The 19,541-nt window shown below is 39.9% G+C and overlaps 1 protein-coding gene across 2 annotated transcripts; it reads left to right on the top strand.

The window, feature by feature from the left end:
* The first annotated feature begins 7,521 nt into the window (after window positions 1–7,521).
* Window positions 7,522–19,100, top strand: slc35a1 (solute carrier family 35 member A1). 2 transcript variants are annotated; one of them, XM_076272150.1, is made up of 8 exons: window positions 7,522–7,726; window positions 8,142–8,319; window positions 8,463–8,622; window positions 8,850–9,002; window positions 9,165–9,231; window positions 9,361–9,537; window positions 13,155–13,289; window positions 18,334–19,100. In XM_076272150.1, the coding sequence occupies exons 1-8, from the start codon at window positions 7,717–7,719 to the stop codon at window positions 18,465–18,467; spliced, it is 1,014 nt and encodes a 337-aa protein (XP_076128265.1). In that variant the 5' UTR covers window positions 7,522–7,716; the 3' UTR covers window positions 18,468–19,100. The 2 variants fall into 2 exon arrangements, with proteins under 2 accessions (XP_076128265.1, XP_076128263.1); XM_076272148.1 differs by lacking the exon at window positions 7,522–7,726 and having other exon boundaries at window positions 8,126–8,319.
* Window positions 19,101–19,541: the final 441 nt, after the last annotated feature.

A 19,541-nucleotide genomic window follows, 5' to 3' on the forward strand; every position in this document is an offset into this window, starting at 1 on the left:
ATTATGGGAAGTTTACATACTGTAGCTTAGGCTAAACTGTATGTTTCTATCGTCCCCCATGCCTGTTTTATTCGTCCTGATCAGGAGGGTTAAATGAAACATTGCGCACGTTCCACTTTTGCTTAAATAATTCCTGAACACAGGGCTGGACTGGTACGGAGGGGACATGAGCAAAAAAAAAATCTAAAGTTTAGTTTCATGTGCGCACGTGAAACTTTCATGTGCTCACCTGAAACTTTCATATGCTTGTAGTGAGAAATTCCAGAGTGTATGTACTTTAACATTAATTTTAATCATCACCCCAGCTTTTGATCATGCCAAACCTTTTGTCAACCAAACTGCTCTTGTGACCTTTGTCAATCAAATGCTCACATGACCCATTGTAACCACATGAGGACACATGACGACAATTAATCATTTGATGATGAGTCCTTTCCTCTTGACACAATCAAAGAAGGTGGGCTACGCTTTAAATGCAGAGGGAAGACACTGCTCTGGAGGTTCAGTTGGCCACCGCCATAAGCGGTGAGCTATGCTGGCCTCCGAGCTCATATGCTGGCCTCCGAGCTCGTAGTTCTAACACCATTGTTAACCAATAAATGTTTCACCATGTTCTCAGTTTTCAAACCTGCCTCTGTCTGCTTGCACTCAATTTTTCTTACAACATGCTCACGTGAAACTTTCTTTTTTTTGCTCATGTCCCCTTAGGGGCTCCGTAGGACTGGCCATCTGGCATACTTTTTTCTTCTTTTTTTTTTGGCCGAGCCTGGCTTTATAAAGTTCATTTTTCATAGTAGCGCGTGACAACAAAATCATATGCCTGCGTTCTGTTCCCAGAGCTTTCTCTGTCTATGATCTGCAGCGTTTCTCAAATTATGAGCCTCCTCGACGAGAAGATTGCTGGTCTACGGAGCCATGAATTTAAATTACGCCCCACTTCTGTTTGTTCATTTGCGGCACAATTGAATGATATTATAGAACCGCGGACCGAAAGGTTTCCCTGATCAGGAAATACTCCTTAATTCGCAACTTTTTGTAGGCCTAACAGAGGTAGCATAAATATCGTGCCTATGGTGATGTCCGAGAAACGAGGAAAAAAGCCCCAAAAAATATACTTTAAAAAAACAACGCAAGTTGTGTTATTTTCAACACATTCGTAGAAGCACTCTCAAATAACTTTTGGATGTCATCATCAGTTTTCTTTGACATCACTTTGTCTATGGCAGCATCACACACTGGACAAACATTGATCTTGGTCATAATGTTGCTTTGATTATGATTATGAATGTGATCATGGTCTTGATGGCTTTTGTAGTTGGCTGTACATTGTGCACTGTTACGTTCAAAGATACTGAAGTAGATGTTGTGGACTTCTCCCGCTTTCAGGCTAGAGCAAACTAGGCTGACAAACTCAATATCTCATGCAACTACGACAACATTATGTTCTTGCTTTTCAAATTCCTTACCCTCGTCATATCTCTTTTTACCACATTGAACGTTCACGTTTCACATTGAAAGATGCCTCTCTTCTGACAGAAGAAGCACTTATCTGTACTGGCAGCATTTGCTGCTGAACGAGTTTCTCTAGATGGACTTGACGCAGTTGCAGGTGTTGGTGCAGGTTCATAAGATGGTTTACCACGTCTTTTCTGAAGACACTGAGTCCTGCCTGCTTCACATGCTTTCTGGTAGTGAATCTTAGATGCTCACTGTTACACGTGGATTTGTTGCAGTTCCTATGCCAAACTGTTTTGTTTTGTTGCAAATCATCTGCACTTTAACGTTGTGATAGTTGGCTGATCTGTGGGTAATCTCCATACTCCTCTCTCATGCACAACAACAAGAAATTTGGCATATGTCTCTAGTGGGTCAACTAATCCACACATATCTGCCTTCTGACACTGGATAAAGAGAGTCTAACATCTGTTTCTTGTATTGATGGAGAGAATATGTGTGTCATCACCTATGACTTACACAAAGACAAACCTCAGCATATAACCTAACTAGACTGGTCTAGTAATTACTGCATCAGGAAGTTTCAGCATGGCAGTGAATGCACTAAAAGAAAAAGCCCGAAGGGCATTCTACGCAATAAAGAGAAAATTTCACAAAATAAACATCCCAATTACAATCTGGTGCAAAATATTTGACAGCATAATCCTGCCTATTGCGCTATATGGAAGCGAGGTTTGGGGTCCACTCAGCATGCACGACTACACGAAGTGGGACAAGTATCCAATTGAAGCCCTACATGCAGAATTCTGCCGATCAATGCTAAAAGTTCAATCAAAAACACCCAACAATGCATGTAGGGCAGAATTAGGTCGTTTTCCATTGGCATTACCTATTCAGAAAAGATCCTTAAAATTCTGGATGCACCTGAACAGCAGTCCTAAGAACTCACTCCATTTTGAGGCATTGAAAACCCAGGAGATGAACCCTGAAAAGTGTCCTCTGAGCCAGCTGGTACTGAAGTTAACTAACTCAATAACAACAATTAATAAAAATCAAGCTCAGTCCAGCGCTGCTTCCCAAACATCAATTAGAGTCAACAAAATAATGAATTAAGCAAAAGAAGAATATTTAGAGCATTGGACAAACCAAACAACCAAAGTAGAATGAATTCCTATCTGATCCTAAAAAGAGAATATGAATTGGCAGAGTATCTCAGCTCTGTCAGAGATACAAAGCAGAGGCATATCCTGACCAAGTACAGGCTTAGTGACCACAACCTAGCAATAGAAACAGGCAGACACAGAAAAACCTGGCTGCCAAGATAACAAAGGATATGTGGTCACTGTCAGGCAGAGAAGGTTGAGACAGAGGAGCACTTTCTTCTTCACTGCGAAAAATATGACATGTTAAGACAGACCTTTTTCATAAACTTACAGCAAACCATACCAAATTTTATAGACATTGAAGACAATGATAAAATGGCCATACTTCTTGGTGAAGGGCCTTCTGCTGCCCTGGCAGCACAATATGTCTTAAAATGTCACAACTTTTGTCATGACTTAAGTAAACCTAATGTCAAACAGACACATATGCACACAAGCATATGTTCTCACATGCACACACACACACACACACACACACACACACACACAGAGACACACACACACACACACACAGACACACTCTCTCTATCTCTATCTCACACACACACACACACACACACACACACACACCCCTACCTATCATTCTAGTATTATTTCTACTACTGTCTATTTTGTGCTCACATGTTTATACATTGTATGCTGTATCTCTGTCTTCATTTCCTTGTGATACTACTGTGTTATTTGTAACACTGCTTTGGCAACACTGTACCAAACAGTCATGCTAATAAAGCCCCTTTGAATTTGAATTTGACTGTGCCACCATGAACTATGAAAGTGTGCCTGCTCAAATGTAGTAGGCTAGAAGATCAGTTATTCTATATTTTACATTTTATTCTAACTGCCAGTTTTCAATGGCCAACTGTCACTATAGTCTCACTCTCCAGCTTATATATTAGGCTATACAACTGCCAGCTATCAACAGCCACTCTCTCTCTCTCTTTCTCTCTCGCTCACACACACACACACAAGCACACACACACACACACATACCTGTCTGTTTGTCTTTCTGATCCTTTTACCATTTCTTTATTTACACTCACATAAGGCTATACTTCAGCTATGCAAAAGTCTATTAAACCTGATCTAACAATCCCTTTCAAATGGTGTAGCAGCTGGTAATTCATTGAATTGACCATTTTGACATTGATTTTGAGCATTTTCATAATTTATTGCTCAAGAGATCAATCTTCACCCTAACAATTGTTTTATAATGGTATATTGACCACTGTGGCACACTACCTTGTAAAATGCAAAGTTTTTTGGCATCAAACATTAGCCTGGCTAGCGCCACCACTTCTCAATGAGACGTGGTCTGGAAACCAAACGTTCATTTTCTCGTATTTGAAAAAAAATGCCCAGATCCGTTTATTGGGTGCCACGGATGTCTATCAAATGCGTCTGTGCATAGCTCATCATCGTCTTGCTTTCCCCCTTGTTCTGTGATTGGTGATTGGTCCCCTATCTTAGGCGAAAATTTGCTCCATGGTCTCCAGGCTGCCTTAGCAGCGTGAATCAAATCGCGCGCAAGGCAGCATGGGAACACCCAGGCTAATCAAACATGCTACAATACCAGAAATGAGGTTTATGGATAAAACACCCAATTTGACCTTTTCTGAATTTGGCCTTTGATTAGGTTAACTAAAACCTTCAAGATATTCTATCATCATTATCATATGGTAGCAGTAGCAGCACACCCTTCTGTCTCATAGAGCTGGTATGTCCCGCCCATCCGCTAAACCCCCAGTGGACCTCTAGATTGAAAAATCGTCAATGCAAGTGAATGTGAGAAAACTAGATGCACCGCGGAGCGGTACAATATATGACCGCCGCCCAGTCCAGCACATGTTTTCCACAAAAACAAGTCACGCTGAAAGGCATATATGATTCTAACTGTCTCACTGAATTGCATTATGCACACTCAATTCTCACTGGTATCTGCTAGACAACTATGGAATGTTTTTGTGCCAAAATTAAATAAATAAATGAAATATGAAATCAATAAATGAAATATGTAATAAATAATTAAAAGTTGAAATAAATAAATAAAAGATTAAATAAATAAATAAAAAGTTAAATAAATAAATAAAATGTGAAATAAATAAATAAATAAAAGATTAAATGTAAAAACCATATACATTGACATTGACATTTACATTCCATATGCACGGTCTTGCAATGTGCCATGAAATAAATAAATACGTTTTAATCTTTTATTTATTTATTTATTTCACATTTTATTTATTTATTTAATCTTTTATTTATTTATTTCAACTTTTAATTATTTATTTCATATTTCATTTATTGATTTCATATTTCATGTATTTATTTAATTTTGTCACAAAAAATAGACAACAAGTAGCAAAACATGATTAGTTAATAGATTTCACATGTAATATACATTTTATACAACCCCACCCCCAAATTGCCTGTTCATAATTCTGAGAAATTCTTCTCTGTGTGCATGTGTGCGTGTAGGGGAGACCGGGGTTGGTTGTCACAATTTTTACTCATGCATGAATTGCTCATCTTCAAAAACTCTTTCAGCAGTAATTCCTGCATGAAATGAAAGCTTGGGGTCTTGGCTTTAAATGTGTATAATTTTTACTTTTAGAATGTATTGTAACAGGGAGCAATTAACCATCAAAGACACTCTGACACAATGTGACAATCAACCCCATCACGGGGTTGGTTGTCACAGGGTATGGGGTTGGTTGTCCCTATAGAGTTTCAATGGGATTTCAGTGATAAAATGGGATCTTAAAAAATGATGTGTAACTTTTTAGTTTTTTAAGCTAGAAACTGCAAATAAGTTTTAATATGAATACCACCCCTATGATAGTTGTCATCAATGCCCCTTATGTTTAAACAATGGGATTAAAGGAGGTGATCAGTTACTTGAATTGTCTACTGTGTTGAGAAATAAAATGAAATAAAAACCTCTTTATTATCATGTAAGTTGCAAACAAAGTTGCAAACACAGTGACAACTGTGTCTCAGTGACAACAAACACATGTGACAACCAACCCCACGAGCTATGTGACAACCATCCCCAACTGACCTCTTGACAAAGATGTTAACCTAGCTGCCACATGGCTTTAACTTGATAGCTAAAATATGACTCAACATAAAGCTACTACCTTTGGCTTTTTAATGAGTGTTTTGTTTTTGAACTACTAATATCCTACAAGCTCTCAATACAAAAACAACACCAACATGAAAATTTACTCTGACCCATGAAATTTAAAAATTGTCTCCTCACCTCAATGCTGTGTGTCTGCTCAGCAAAATTCCTAGTGCAAATGAGTAAGCTATCAAAGGGTAACATTTTGATATCAAAATTTTACCACGGCATCACCTAGTGTGCCTGGAATAAGCAATGTGACAACCAACCCGTGAGACAACCAGCCCCGGTCTCCCCTACATGTTTATGTTTATGTGTGTGTGGGTGGGTGTGTGTGTGTGCGTGCATGTGCATGTGCTTGTGTGTTTGCCTGTTTATGTGCCTGTGTGTGTGCATGTGCATGCATGCGTATATATGTCTACTGTGTGAATATGTGTCATACGTAGGATTACTGTGAATGTATGTGTGTGCGTGTGTATCTGTTTAATGCACATGTGTGCATATGGAATGGGTTTACATGACACCTGGAGGCAAACATACGCAAAAAATTGGTCATCCTAGGCCCTACGGTTTTCAAGATATTCACAGAAAACTGTGTCTGCCCTGCCCTATCCTCCTTTCGAGGGGTCCAGTCCGGCGGGGGGGGGGGGGGGGGCTACAGATCAAAACGAAAAGCGATGGTTCCATGCTATCCATGTGGGGTTACATGCCCACCAAGTTTCGTGTACCCCGGTCTTTCAGTGTCCCGGGAATCCTTGTTGGTGTACGGTCACTAAATGTACACATAAATTATTTTATTCAAATTTCAATTTATTTATTTAAGGCCAAAATTCTATTTATTTATTTAAGGCCCACCATTAACGAAACTTGGCATGCATTCGGAGGGTGTCATAATGATCCTACACTTTCAATTTCGTGCAGTTTTGACCATGTCAGCCAGAGATATTGTAATGAAAACACCTAATGTTTTGCTTTTTAATTTTTAACTAGGTGGCGCTATTCATGAAGTAAGTGGTAATGGGATAGGTTGACATGCCCCCTTAAGACCAACATACAAAAAAAAGGTGGACCTCCTAGGCCCTACGGTTCTCGAGATATTCACAGAAAATTGTCTCCGGCCACCTACAGGCCAGTTGGTGTATAGTAACATAAATTAAGTTATTGTGTGGCCCCCCATAAACGGAATTCCACGAAACTTGGCGTGCATTCAGAGGGTCTCAAAATGATCCTACACTTCCAATTTCGTGCAGTTTTGACTATGTTAGGTCACAGATACCTGCGATTACAACACCTCATTTTTACTTTTTTGTGTTTAACTAGGTGGCGCTATACATGAAATGAGTGGTTATGGAATGGGTTGACATGGCCCTTTAAGATCAACATACAAAAAAAAATGGTCCTCCTAAACCCTACGGTTCTCGAGATATTCACAGAAAACTGTATCTGCCCTACCCTCCTTTCGGGGGTCCAGTCCAGCGGGGGGGGGGGGGGGGGGGGGGCTACAGATCAAAACGAAAACAGGAGGTTCCATGCTATCCATGTGGGGTTATATGCCCACCAAGTTTAGTGTACCCGGGTCTTACAGTGTCCCGGGAATCCTTGACGGAAATTTGGACATGCGAAAAAGAAAAAAGAAAAAAAAAAATCTGCGCGGCGGTCATAATAATTATTTTCTGGTCCCGTTTGAATTGTGCCATGAATGTGAACATATGTTGCGGGGATAGCGGAAAGGGCGGGACTTACCAGCTCTATTTCACAGACTTTTAATGCGACGTAGCCGGAAGTAGGGTACAGCTGTGTCTACAGCGGTGTCCCTGCCCCCTTGCATCAAAAAACCCTTTCAGCTCAATGAGCCATCGTCCTTCTCATTATCAAATTAGTGTAGGTAACGTTAGCAATCTTTAGATATGTGGACAGTCAGTATTGTAGTGTGGACGTAGTTTTCCTTTTCATCACTGTTCAAGAGCACACTTAACCATGGCGAACGGTAAGCACAAACCTCAAATGATTAAATTCTGGCTAACGTTATGATTATGATAATCAATCATAGGCACTTTGTTAGTTAGCTAAACTGCTAATTTAAACGCAAACCTCAGGAAATGTGGTATCACAACTTAACTTGAATGACCATACTGTGTCACCCGCTAGCTTCGTTAAATGTAATGCTACGTAGACTTTCTGAGTAGCTGCTGCACATTGTGCTAGAGGCAAAGACAGCTAACTTACGGGGCACGTTAGCTATGTTTACTTGATAGCAGGAAAGGCATATTTAATGAGAGAACGTCTCTGGGAGCCTTAAACAACCCACTTGTTAATGAAAATGAGAGTACCAAGCAAGCTAGATTTGCTAATATGGTATGACCTACATTTAGTTAATGTTGCTGTCATGTGTTTCTCACCAGAGCCTGTGAGTGTGCTGTTCAAGTTGTACTGCCTGACAGTGATGACACTAGTGGCAGCAGCTTACACCGTGGCACTGCGATACACCAGGACAGTTTCTTCGGATCTGTATTTCTCCACCACAGCCGTGTGCCTCACTGAGGTCATAAAACTCTTCCTAAGTATAGGAATGCTCGCCAGGTAGGGTGACACTCCTTGCTATAATGTAATAAAGTACCGGCTGGGGCATTTGCTGGTTATTTAATGTGTGCAAAGTCACATGGAGACAGAATAATGTGGTTGTTGTCTGTAGCTGTAATCCCAAATGTACTTTTTTTATACAGAGAAACGGGAAACTTCAGTAGGTTGAGGAATACAATAGTTGATCAAGTTATTCGCAGTCCCAAGGAACTTCTTAAACTCAGTGTGCCATCTGTGGTGTATGCCATACAGAACAATATGGCCTTCATTGGTTTAAGCAACCTGGATGCAGCTGTGTACCAGGTAAGCATAAGATCTTTTGTTGATCACTAGCTTCATCATCAACACAGAAATGCAAAATGTGTCGACATCTATGTAGGTGATTCTAAGCTGTCAGATAGGGTTGTGCTCGTTCATTACTACATGGCTATGCATTGACTGCTGGTATTGTACTAATATATCCAAATCAAAACCACAGACCATGTAGTATTTTTCTGTATTGATAAAAAATACCTTTTTGCCTCCCTAAGGTGACCTACCAGCTGAAGATTCCTTGCACAGCGATGTGCACGGTCCTGATGCTGAATCGGTCTCTGAGCAGGCTCCAGTGGTTCTCCGTCTTCATGCTGTGTGTGGGAGTGACCCTGGTGCAGTGGACACCAGCTGAGGCCTCTAAAGTTCAGGTAGGTCATGGTTCATCATCAACCTCAAAAACTAGCCCCTATGTCTGTATGGTTGCTCAGAGAGTGGACCGTATTAAGGCAGGGAATCTCTGCAATGTACATTCATTTAATAATAAGCATTAGTAATGTTCTTTACCCCACATGGATTGTCTAACTTTTCAGGTGGAACAGAACCCATTTATAGGGTTTATGGCCATTGCAGTGGCTGTTCTGTGCTCAGGATTTGCAGGTATGCAGGGAATTATTGAACACTTTCTCAGACTGTCTCTGTACTGTATCTGTACATCTTAAGTACCTTTTTTTTGCTATGGGTACGAGTTCAGAGTGTCAGAATACTTAGCGTCTTCTTCTGAAACAGGTGTGTACTTTGAGAAGGTGCTGAAGAGTTCCGACACGTCCCTGTGGGTGAGGAACTTGCAGATGTACCTGTCTGGCATCGCCATCACCCTTGTTGGAGTCTTCATGAACGATGGGCCACAGATCATGGAGAAAGGATTCTTCTTTGGCTACACACCATGGGTGGTATTTGTAGTCTGTAAGTACTTTCAATAGTAATCTTCGGTGTTTCATTGGGGTATTACGCAGGAACCAATATGAAGTTCCACTTTTTAAAGGTGCCGCCAGTGATTGCGCAGGAAGTCGCATTTGTGTTTACGTTTATACTTAAATGTATTAGCAGACACTTTTGTTCAAAACGATGTACATTATATTTCAACCAACGACAAAACGAAACATGCCAAAGAAGTAGCTTACCCCAGTACCTGCTGTATTCTCAGAGAAACTCCACACAAGGTTTCATTTTAGTTTGGGGGTCACGCTGCCCCTACTTTGTTTAATTCTAGTTTTGGGAGGTAGGGGGGTATTCCAAGTATGTGGTTTAGTGACAAACCTGGGTAAGTTAATTCAGAGATTCAACAAGTGGTAAACCTCGTACAACAAGAGCCATGTGGCATTGTTTTGTTAGGAGAACGAAGCCATACAGATCTTCTTAAAGGAGGTTTACCACTTGTCACTAAACCACATACTTGGAATACTCCCCTGGGCTGCCTACAGAGACTGTGTTTTTTTGTACAGTGTACAAAAAACGGTCGTGAGGAGATTATTACTGATTGACAAAAATGTTATGGGCTTGAAATTGTGTACAATCGTTGACTGCACCTTTTACTATTGTGCACTGAAGTTGTGTATACAGTACCCTCCAGAATTATTGGCACCTAATGCTAAAGTTGACTAACATCTGGTATAAAAAATAATCTGTTGGTGATTTATTGTAATATCATAATGAAAACAAATAGGGAAAATCCCGCCTTGAAGGAAAGCACATTTGTTTTGAGAAAAAGGAAAATATCATAAGAAATAAATATTTTTAACAAAAACATGTTGCTCACAATTATTGGCACCCCTGCTTATTATACTACCTTAAGCCTCCCTTTGCCAACAAAACAGCTTGTAATATTCACCTATGAAACTCCATTCCTTTGAAACTGTTCAGGTTTTTCGTGATGCCATGCACCTTACTTAGATTCCCAAGGCCTTTGGGAATAAAAACAGCCCCACAATAGCACAGCCTCTCCATCATAATTCTCATCAGGTACAGCAGGGGTGGGCAACTAATTTCCCCAAGGGGCCACATGACAAACTGGGACTGTTGAGGAGGGCCGGACCCAAAATACCGAACTCAAGTCTGAACTTAATTCTGTCCAATTCTATTCTGTTCTTGTATAACATTAAGTAAATCATATGGTTTTGTTTACTACTCGTAAGAACAGATGAAAATGTGAGGGAGACAAAGGAAAAACAGAAATAGGCTATTTAATCTATGTCCAGTATTTAATCCTCATTCTCAAATTATTTTTTGACATTGAAATTTTTTTTGTCTGGGCCTGTGCCACCATTTCATCAACACTCAATATTTCATCATTAAATCATTATCATCATTAAATTAACTCTATGCAGAATTAGACTATGAAAATGTGGAGCAGACAATAGTAGGCTGTCATTAGTTAATCAACATGCACAAAGAAAACTATTTTTAAAATGTAGGCTATGTTTTTGCTTTAACTTTATGCACAAAACTGTGATTGGGTCAACTGGGTGTTGAGCCGGCTGCTTCAAGCAACCTGTGGGTAGTAGCATCATACTAGTTCTCTAACATAAGCTTTGCAAATAAACTCAGACATATTTTGACAATGACGGGGTTATCCGAATGTAAACTATTTATCTGCCAGTAACGTTTTGAAAATAACACTTTGTATCGCCAGCAAACAGCAGGAGTTCGTTCTGACAACCTTTGCGGTGGTGAGCGATGCAGACATAAGAGACACAAAACTTTGAAAGGTTTACGCCGACTTAAAGGCAACTGCATTGTGTCGACGCAGAAGCATACATTTTATTCACCAGCAGATCAGTGAGGGTGTTTACGTCGTAGGCCTATGCATCCACGCACAAATGTATGGGCGTACAAATAGCAGTCGCTTTCAAAATAAAAGCAACGATATTGATTTGCGTGCATTATCTCTATGCTAGGCTCTTTATTGTTCTTTCACGGAGCTTACGCGGGCCGGTCAGGGAAAGCCCACGGGCCGGATGTGGCCCGCGAGCCGTATGTTGCCCATGTATGAGGTACAGGGTTCTTTTCAGTATAGTCATTCTTCTATGTACGCCAAACACACCTAAAGTGTTCCTAGCCAAAGAGCGCAATTTTCATTTCATCTGACAATAGACCACTCTTCCAGACAAAGTCACTGTACCATTCAGTAACTCCTGCCATTTACATTGGTAATTAAATGAATACCTAGCATGCCCTCTAAATAAGCTATTAGCAGTGAGGTCACTTTTGAAGATTGTTTGGGGGACTTGGTGACCACAAGATGATCCCTTTGTCTGTAACTCTCCAATAGTGGACCGTATGGAATTTTTTGCCTATCTTACCATCCTCCGTACTGTACGTGGGGGCGAGAACTATGGGTCCAAGCATGTTTGTTACATACTGTAAATATAGGCATTTTCAACAAAGTACCTATTTTTTATAAACATTCCCTGACTTACAAATGTCAACACACCTTCTCTTTATTTAAATTTAGTGTATTCTCTTGTCTTTCTGATGTTGAAAAATGACAAGAGGATTTAGCCTCTGTGTCACTTTATTTTCATACCTTAGTGAAAAACAAAGTAATGAACTATCTCTGAAAGTTCACACACTCTGATTAACTTAACAAAGTTGAAATTAGATAGTGAAATGCTTCTGTTAGGTTTTGTATATAAGATTTTCTAGTGCAGTCAATAATTGTGCGCAACGTGTTTTTGTTAAAAATATTTATTTCTTTATGAGATTTTCAGAATAAATGTTCAAGGGTGGATTTTTCCTTGTTGTTTTCATTGTGAGAGTTCAATGAATCATCAAAAGATAATTTTTTATACCTGTTTTTAGTCAACACCACCAATAATTCTGGAAGGTACTGTATATTTACCATAGATAAGTAAATAGTCAAAATCATTGTTTTACCTCAGGAACAACAATGAAAAAGCATAGGTATACAATGTAACTAAGTCTCTTTATCTATGAATGAAACATGGTACATCATTGGCACTTTGTACACAAAATGACTATAAATTGAACTATTTCTTCCTACAGTGATTGTTCCTATCCTCAAATTGAGTGTTCCTACTAGCTACCCCACACATTTAGTCCTATGAAAATGACCAAAAAAATTCAAAACTTATTTTTAATGGGCATTTAGTATGAACTATTAATGGTCCAGTCATACTGAGAATGTGATTGTCTTCCATCCTACTGAGTTTGGACAGGCCAGGGGAAATACTTTTTATGACCTCTAAGATCAGATATGTCTGTCTGATTTGACATGGAATGTAGGAAAAACTAAAAACGGGAAAATATGTAGTATCAATTTTGTACACTTTACTTTTACCTCTGATTCATGCTACTAGATGCTCTGAAATTGATTGATATCAACAATAACACCACATATTTAAAATGTATAGTAAACAGCCACCAGACACCAATCTTGAAGCGTTACTCTTTACTTTCCTCAAAAATTAACATCACCGACTCCCTCTTGCACCCCGGTACTATACTATCTATCATATTCTATCTAATATGTGAACCTGATGTTTGATTTTGTTTTTCACTAGTCCTGTCCAGTGTGGGTGGTTTGTACACGTCCATTGTGGTGAAGTACACAGACAACATCATGAAGGGTTTCTCTGCAGCTGCTGCCATAGTTCTGTCCACAGTGGCCTCTGTTACCCTCTTTGGCCTTCAAATAAGTAAGTCATTAACCATCGGTTTTCAGGCATCTGATCTTGACTTGACATGGAGAATTCTCTAATAACAGATCCAATGAGGAGATTGATGAAGATGCAGATGTAAATTAGCGTAAAGGCCTGTACACCAAGGATTAAAGTTCTCCGTCGTGCAACGGATTTCCGTCAATTTGATTCTAGAAATGCCATATTTGAGATCGATGCAGATCCGATGAGAAAAAAAATAGGAGGGGGGGCGGTCCGATTAATTAATGTGTGTGATGTTAAATCTTTAAAGACCTAATAGTGTTCTTGAGAACTTTCTGTGTCTCAATCAGTGACCGTTAAAGAAGATAAGTCAGCCATGAGTTTCGCTTTCACCCGATGTAGCCTATTAGTGTTACAGTTTTTAATCAATGCAACTAATGGCGGCCTTACATTGTACAATTTTGGTCTGTTATCACATTTGGCGACTACATTTCCAAAGTCGGACAGAAATCATGGGAGTTGTGCTGGAATCGCGGCGCGCTCCCGTCAACTAGATCGTTAAGTGTAAGGTGCCAATCGGCGGTTTTAAGTCAGTCGGAGTCAGTCCTTTTCTAGTTTTGCCGTTACGACGATATTATCGCAAGTCTTTCTAGTCGTGGCTCATGCAAATAGTGACCTCTCTCTCTCCAACACCAAACAGGAAGGGGCAAAGTAGGCGACAGCAGTAGCCTATATGATTATTTGTTATTCTTATAATATTTGTAATTTCTTATACATATTTAGTCGGCTCTTCCATGTGACAGAACAACTCTACGGTTAGGGATGTCACGCATGAAACAATGCTGCAGAAACACGAAAATACGACTTTGACTTCAGTAGGCTATTATTTCAGTTCCTGTTTATCTATTGCACGATGGGTAATAATTTAAAGGAATCTAGTTGCAGTCTGATTGCAAAATCATAGTCAGTGACTTCTACTACTTGTCTTTAGATGTGAGAGGGTCTGAGACTGTAGTCTTTCAAAAATCTTTTCCAAATCTTTGCAAATCTTTCCAAAGTCTGTCAGTGTAAGGAGGGCTTAACATGTGTAAAGACGCAATATAAACCGTAGCCTATGCAATTTATTATCCCGTCTGTTATGACGTGTCCAACAATGTGTTTCACAATTTGCGACGGACGGTTTTGACTGAGCGTGTTAGCATAAAAAAATATATAATATATGTCATCATCGTGAACTGTTGAGTAAGGGGGTCAGTCGTGTTTGTGACTCACAGATAGACAACTTTAAAGTTCTCAAGAAACTTGAGGTTGGTATGAAGGAGTGTATTGTTGGATGTGAGCAAACATTGTGCACATTGCACAATGGTGCAACTTAACCACATAACCGGTTCCATGTGTTCGAATTGGATGACTAAAGTTCTCAAGAAACTTGAGGTTTGTTTGAGGGAGTGTATTGTGTGTGTGAGCAACCTACTGTACATGTTACTGCCTGAATCTCAATATTCTGATCACAACAACTCTGGGCAAATTACAATTCAGCACCAGTGCTGCATTCATTGTTTTGCACTTTTATAATCACATCACCAAAAGTAGGTTATTGGCTTTACCAAAAGTATTTGGCAGTATTTTTAAACTACAAACCTATAAAGTATTTTGATACAAAATATAATGTCATTTTTTTCAAACTAAATAATATAAAAATGACTACATACTATTTTGTATTTTAAATACATGTATCAGACATACTGCCTATCCCTGGCTGTTGGCTGCAGCAACTCAAGCTAGGTAGTACTGATTGTTTTGTGTTTGTTTTGTGTTTATGTTATGATCCAATTTGACAGCTTTGCTATGTTGCCCACCCAAAATGTCTACCAGCCCACCCAAATATAGTAGCCTAGCCTAGGTTAGAACCAGCCCTGTCCTGCATGGAGACATATTTTACGATAATAATGGAGAAAATGTTAGCAAAACTTTTTTGCTAGGTTTTTGTTAACGGAATCTCCTGACCCTCATTCATCTATTTGCGCAACAGCCCACATTCTGCCTTCAATCCAGCGAGACAAGTGAAATAAATGTTTTTTTTTTTTTAAAGCTGTCATCGCCATAGGCACGATATTTAGGCTACCTCTGTTAAGCCTACACAAAGTTGCGAATTAAGGAGTGTTTCCTGATCGGGGAAACCTTTCGGTCCGCAGTTCAATTGTGCCGCAGGCCAATAAAGGCAAGCGTGTTTGCCACTTACATTTCTGACGTCTGACACTTCAAACTGCTGCAAGTGCATCAAGAAAGGTCCCGCCTTAGACCATGTTAACGGCCAATCGTAGACTAGGATTTGGGGTGGCACCTGGGGTGGCCAATCGAATCTCAAGCCACCCCTCTGGCTCCGCCCCGGCATATCGCAACCTCTTGTCAACCTTATACGACCTGTTGCTGAAGACAAAAGCGCCCTCTCCAGATTACCGTTATCAAATGTGCAGACCTCCTGCATGAGCACACACAGTATTGCTGCTCATTGGAAAACTGAGTTGTCTGTAAAACTCAAAACTACCATGTTTTCATTAAAGGTGCCATGTGTAAGAATTGAGGTAAAAATATCCAAAAAATGAGATACACGCATCAAAAGAATGAGAAGAAATAAGGGCGATGATGTCATTAAAAAAATGACAAGGTATAGTGCTGCAGAGATATCAACCTGAATTAGCATGCTAAATTACTAGCCACAGCCCGACAGGTGTCATAATACCAGTTTCGGCCATGGGAGGCGGTATACGGGCAACATAACCGCCAGCCAAACTGCAATACACGTTTCTTGGTTGTTACTCTAGGGTAGACCAACTCATTTTCGGAGGTATACTGCTCCCATCTTTTATGGAATGTGGAGTAAGAATTGATTTTTTGGCGGACATTACACATGGCACCTTTTTATGCGGATGAGGCAACAATATCTCGAATGTTCTGATTCGTTACTTTGATGAGGAAATAGTCTTGCAAACTTGATTTTGTAGATTTTACTTGGTGTTGAATTGCATATTAATAAGAAAAAAATTCTCCCCTTTAAACACTTTTGGCCTGAAGTAATTAAATAAGAGTGTAAGTTAAAGCCTTTCTACAATATTGCTGCAGTAGAAAAGAACAGCAATGGCTAGTCAGCAATGGTCAGGGATGGTACTGAAATATCGTTTTGTTCATCAGGAAAACTCAATCTCAATCAAGAACACTCGCAATTCGCCTTATTCACATGGCGGCCATTGGCCGCTAAAACAAGGCTACAGGGTACACAAATCATAGGATTGTTATGTTCTATGCATTTACCAGTAGGTGGCATTAATTATATAGTAAGTGTACCCTGTAGCCTCGTTTTGGTTTAAACAATGGCCGCTTTGTGAATAAGGTGAATACTCCCTTTACTTTGCTGTTTGCATCTTTTTGTACATTAAAAACCAATAGGTTGCGACCGCAAAAGGGGTGCTATCTCTATAGGTAGATATGAACAACGTATGACTTATGGCCTGAAAAAAGTTCAGTCAAATAATTTTTTTTCACTTTAATCCCTGCCTGTACACACCAGATACGATACAAAATGATGGTGCAAAAATGTTCCAATGTAAAAAAATGTAATTTGCTGCCAGGGTAGTCTAGCAACTCTCTGTTAGCTTGCGAGCTGGAAAATGTAAACTTCGATCAGGCCAATCACATCGTGTATAGAGTCGGTAGGCGGGCTTAACTTAATGATGGCAGAGTTGCGACAGTTCGGCGTAAATTCCCTGCTACTTAAAAACAAAGAAGATGGATGTTGCTTTTGGCGGACAGCGTAACACGAGTTAAGGTTTTTTTAAGTTGGCAAAAGTTTGAGCAACTAGCTAACTAGCTCCGCTGGTGGGAAAACGCATGGGACTCATGAGTTGTAGCGCTATCCTATTACGTGCAGAGGGAATTTGAAAGACAACCGTTTATCCCGCCACTCGGACCTTTGCACTGCGAATGGTGAGTCCCCAGACCCTACATCTTAATCAGAGATAGTTTTGGATAAAAGAAACAGGTAGAACTTGTTGAACTTGTTGGGTAGGGAGAACTAAAATAGTCAAGATTTTAGCAGATTATAGCCTCGACCGTGCATTTTGGCTTGAGAGTTGCTGGGGAAATGAAAAGTTATGCCCATCCTTACCATACCTCGTCTATTCTACTTGTGCCATTATGATTATTGTGCAGTCAAACCACAGATTGAACACATAGGAGTTGGTTGGGCTCATCAGTGCACCCATCAACCCCACTACACACACACACACACACAGACACACACACACACCACCCTTTGCTCACGCATATTGGACTCGAGGTATGCAATTTGGGCAGACTAGCCTAACCACTTGTAGGGTAGGCCTAATTTAAAATGTTACATGGCAAAATGTTATATGCCAGCACGCTATAAAACGACCATAGCCTACAGTATACCAGTGGTTCTCAAACCTTTTTTGTTATTCCCACACTTTCTGCGATCTTCACTGTCAAAAAAGAAAAGGCATTATTAAAGATAGGCACAAAAAAATAAATTTCCTTCTGTTCATCGCGCCCCACCTGTCGTGTCTCTATTCCCAACTAGTGGGGCCCACCCCACACTTTCAGAACCACTGGCTTATACCATGTGCAACTAACGAAACCATTTCACACGCATGCATACGTCAAAAGTCAAGTTATCTGCTAGCGGAGGGCATAGCCTAACATCAGAGACAGCCTATAGAAATGAGCATGGGATAAAATCGCACTGCTGCAAAGTGGTTAAAATTGATCAGCTTGTATGGCGATGATCAACATGCAGCAACAACTGGGCTAATAATGATGCCAGTTACTACCTTACCTTTATAAGGTCTACAGAAAGTTTTCGGACTTGGTGTGTACGGACCTCTGGCACAATGCATCAAATGGCAGCATTTATGTAAAAAAAAAAAAATATATATATATATATATATATATGTATGGTCCCTAACAAATAAAATGATTAAATAAATAAAGGAAGAACATGATTAATTACTGTTTATGTTTATGTTAAGTAGCTGACTCTCATGCTCTGTTTCTCTTGTAGCTGCCACCTTTGCCGGCGGTACACTGCTGGTGTGTGTCTCCATATATCTGTATGGGCTGCCAAAACAAGACACCAGCAAGGTCACAAAGGTCGACTCAAATTGTGAATCCAAGCAGAAACTGATAACGGTTTGATTCCCGGGATATTTGGGAGAGGGGAGATCCCGTGTGGAATTCTGCTGCACTGGTCTCTGGAAAATGCTCTGAAATGGAATCATGGATCTCAACAGGACAGTTGGAAAATGTGCTGTTATGATGTCCTTGGGTTCCTCCTGGCATCCTTTTTATTTTACAGGTTTTTACCAGTCAGGCAGCTGTGTAGAGCTGTCTAAGGAAATGACAATCACGTCAAATCTACTCTCGTTTTTGCCGAAAATACAGTTATATCCAAAGATGCGATAAAGCATCTGTAGCTAAATTCAAATTTTAAATCATGCTAATTATTGTATGATTTAATTTTTACAACATTTGTGGAATGTCTTTGTTATTACTAACAAATCATGTGTACTATGTCCAGAACAGCCAGGATTAATATGTATGACTGGAAGAAGCACTGGTTTTTTATAAATACCGCCAAGCAGGACTCGATGTAAGCACCAGACCCAAGGATGCCCAGTTTACTGTTGTTGTTTTTAAAGATGTGAACTTTTGCTCATCATTCCTACAGTATATTGCATTGGCATTGGAGATTGCACTGCTTCATTCTAATTCAAAACAAACATGTAATTAAAAGTTTGTCAGATAAACACTGGCTTTTGGAAACCTAAAGCCGGTACAACGGGAATGTTGTAAATTGAATAGTCTAAAGAATATCTGGGTTCATTGAATTCAACTTGGAATTTTAGAACCTTACATTGTTGCGGAACAGAATCTTCTGTTAGAATGTTCAAAACTCCCCTGCTGAAGGGTTAAATGAGTGGGTAGAGTGCTTGACTTTGGGAGCTAAACAAGCCACCTCTTCCTCTTGAGATATGGCAGGGGGAAAAAAATGTACTAGTCATGTCACGTATGACACGTTTGTAAGCATCTCGTCACATTTGTAATGACATGCAGCTTTGTTTGACAGCCATGCTCAGGTTCACACCTTTTATGTTTGACAGACATGAAATGGCATGCCGCATGCCTAAAGGTTCAAACATACACCCACACCATATACGGATTACTTTACTGGCTTGTGAGAGTCAGACCTTGTGGAGTCAGTGGTAATGA

Source organism: Alosa pseudoharengus, unplaced genomic scaffold (assembly GCF_046254945.1).
Source record: "Alosa pseudoharengus isolate Yale_2024_CS ecotype anadromous, Long Island Sound unplaced genomic scaffold, YU_APseudo_1.1 YU_APseudo_1.1_scf_7, whole genome shotgun sequence".
NCBI lineage: Eukaryota > Metazoa > Chordata > Actinopteri > Clupeiformes > Clupeidae > Alosa > Alosa pseudoharengus.

Coding starts and splice junctions, on each gene's coding strand:
- slc35a1 (XM_076272148.1), top strand. CDS start 8,126: ATGTGTTTCTCACCAGAGCCTGTGAGTGTGCTGTTCAAGTTGTACTGC. Junction 8,623..8,849: donor TGGATGCAGCTGTGTACCAG/GTAAGCATAAGA, acceptor TGCCTCCCTAAG/GTGACCTACCAGCTGAAGAT. Junction 9,003..9,164: donor CTGAGGCCTCTAAAGTTCAG/GTAGGTCATGGT, acceptor CTAACTTTTCAG/GTGGAACAGAACCCATTTAT.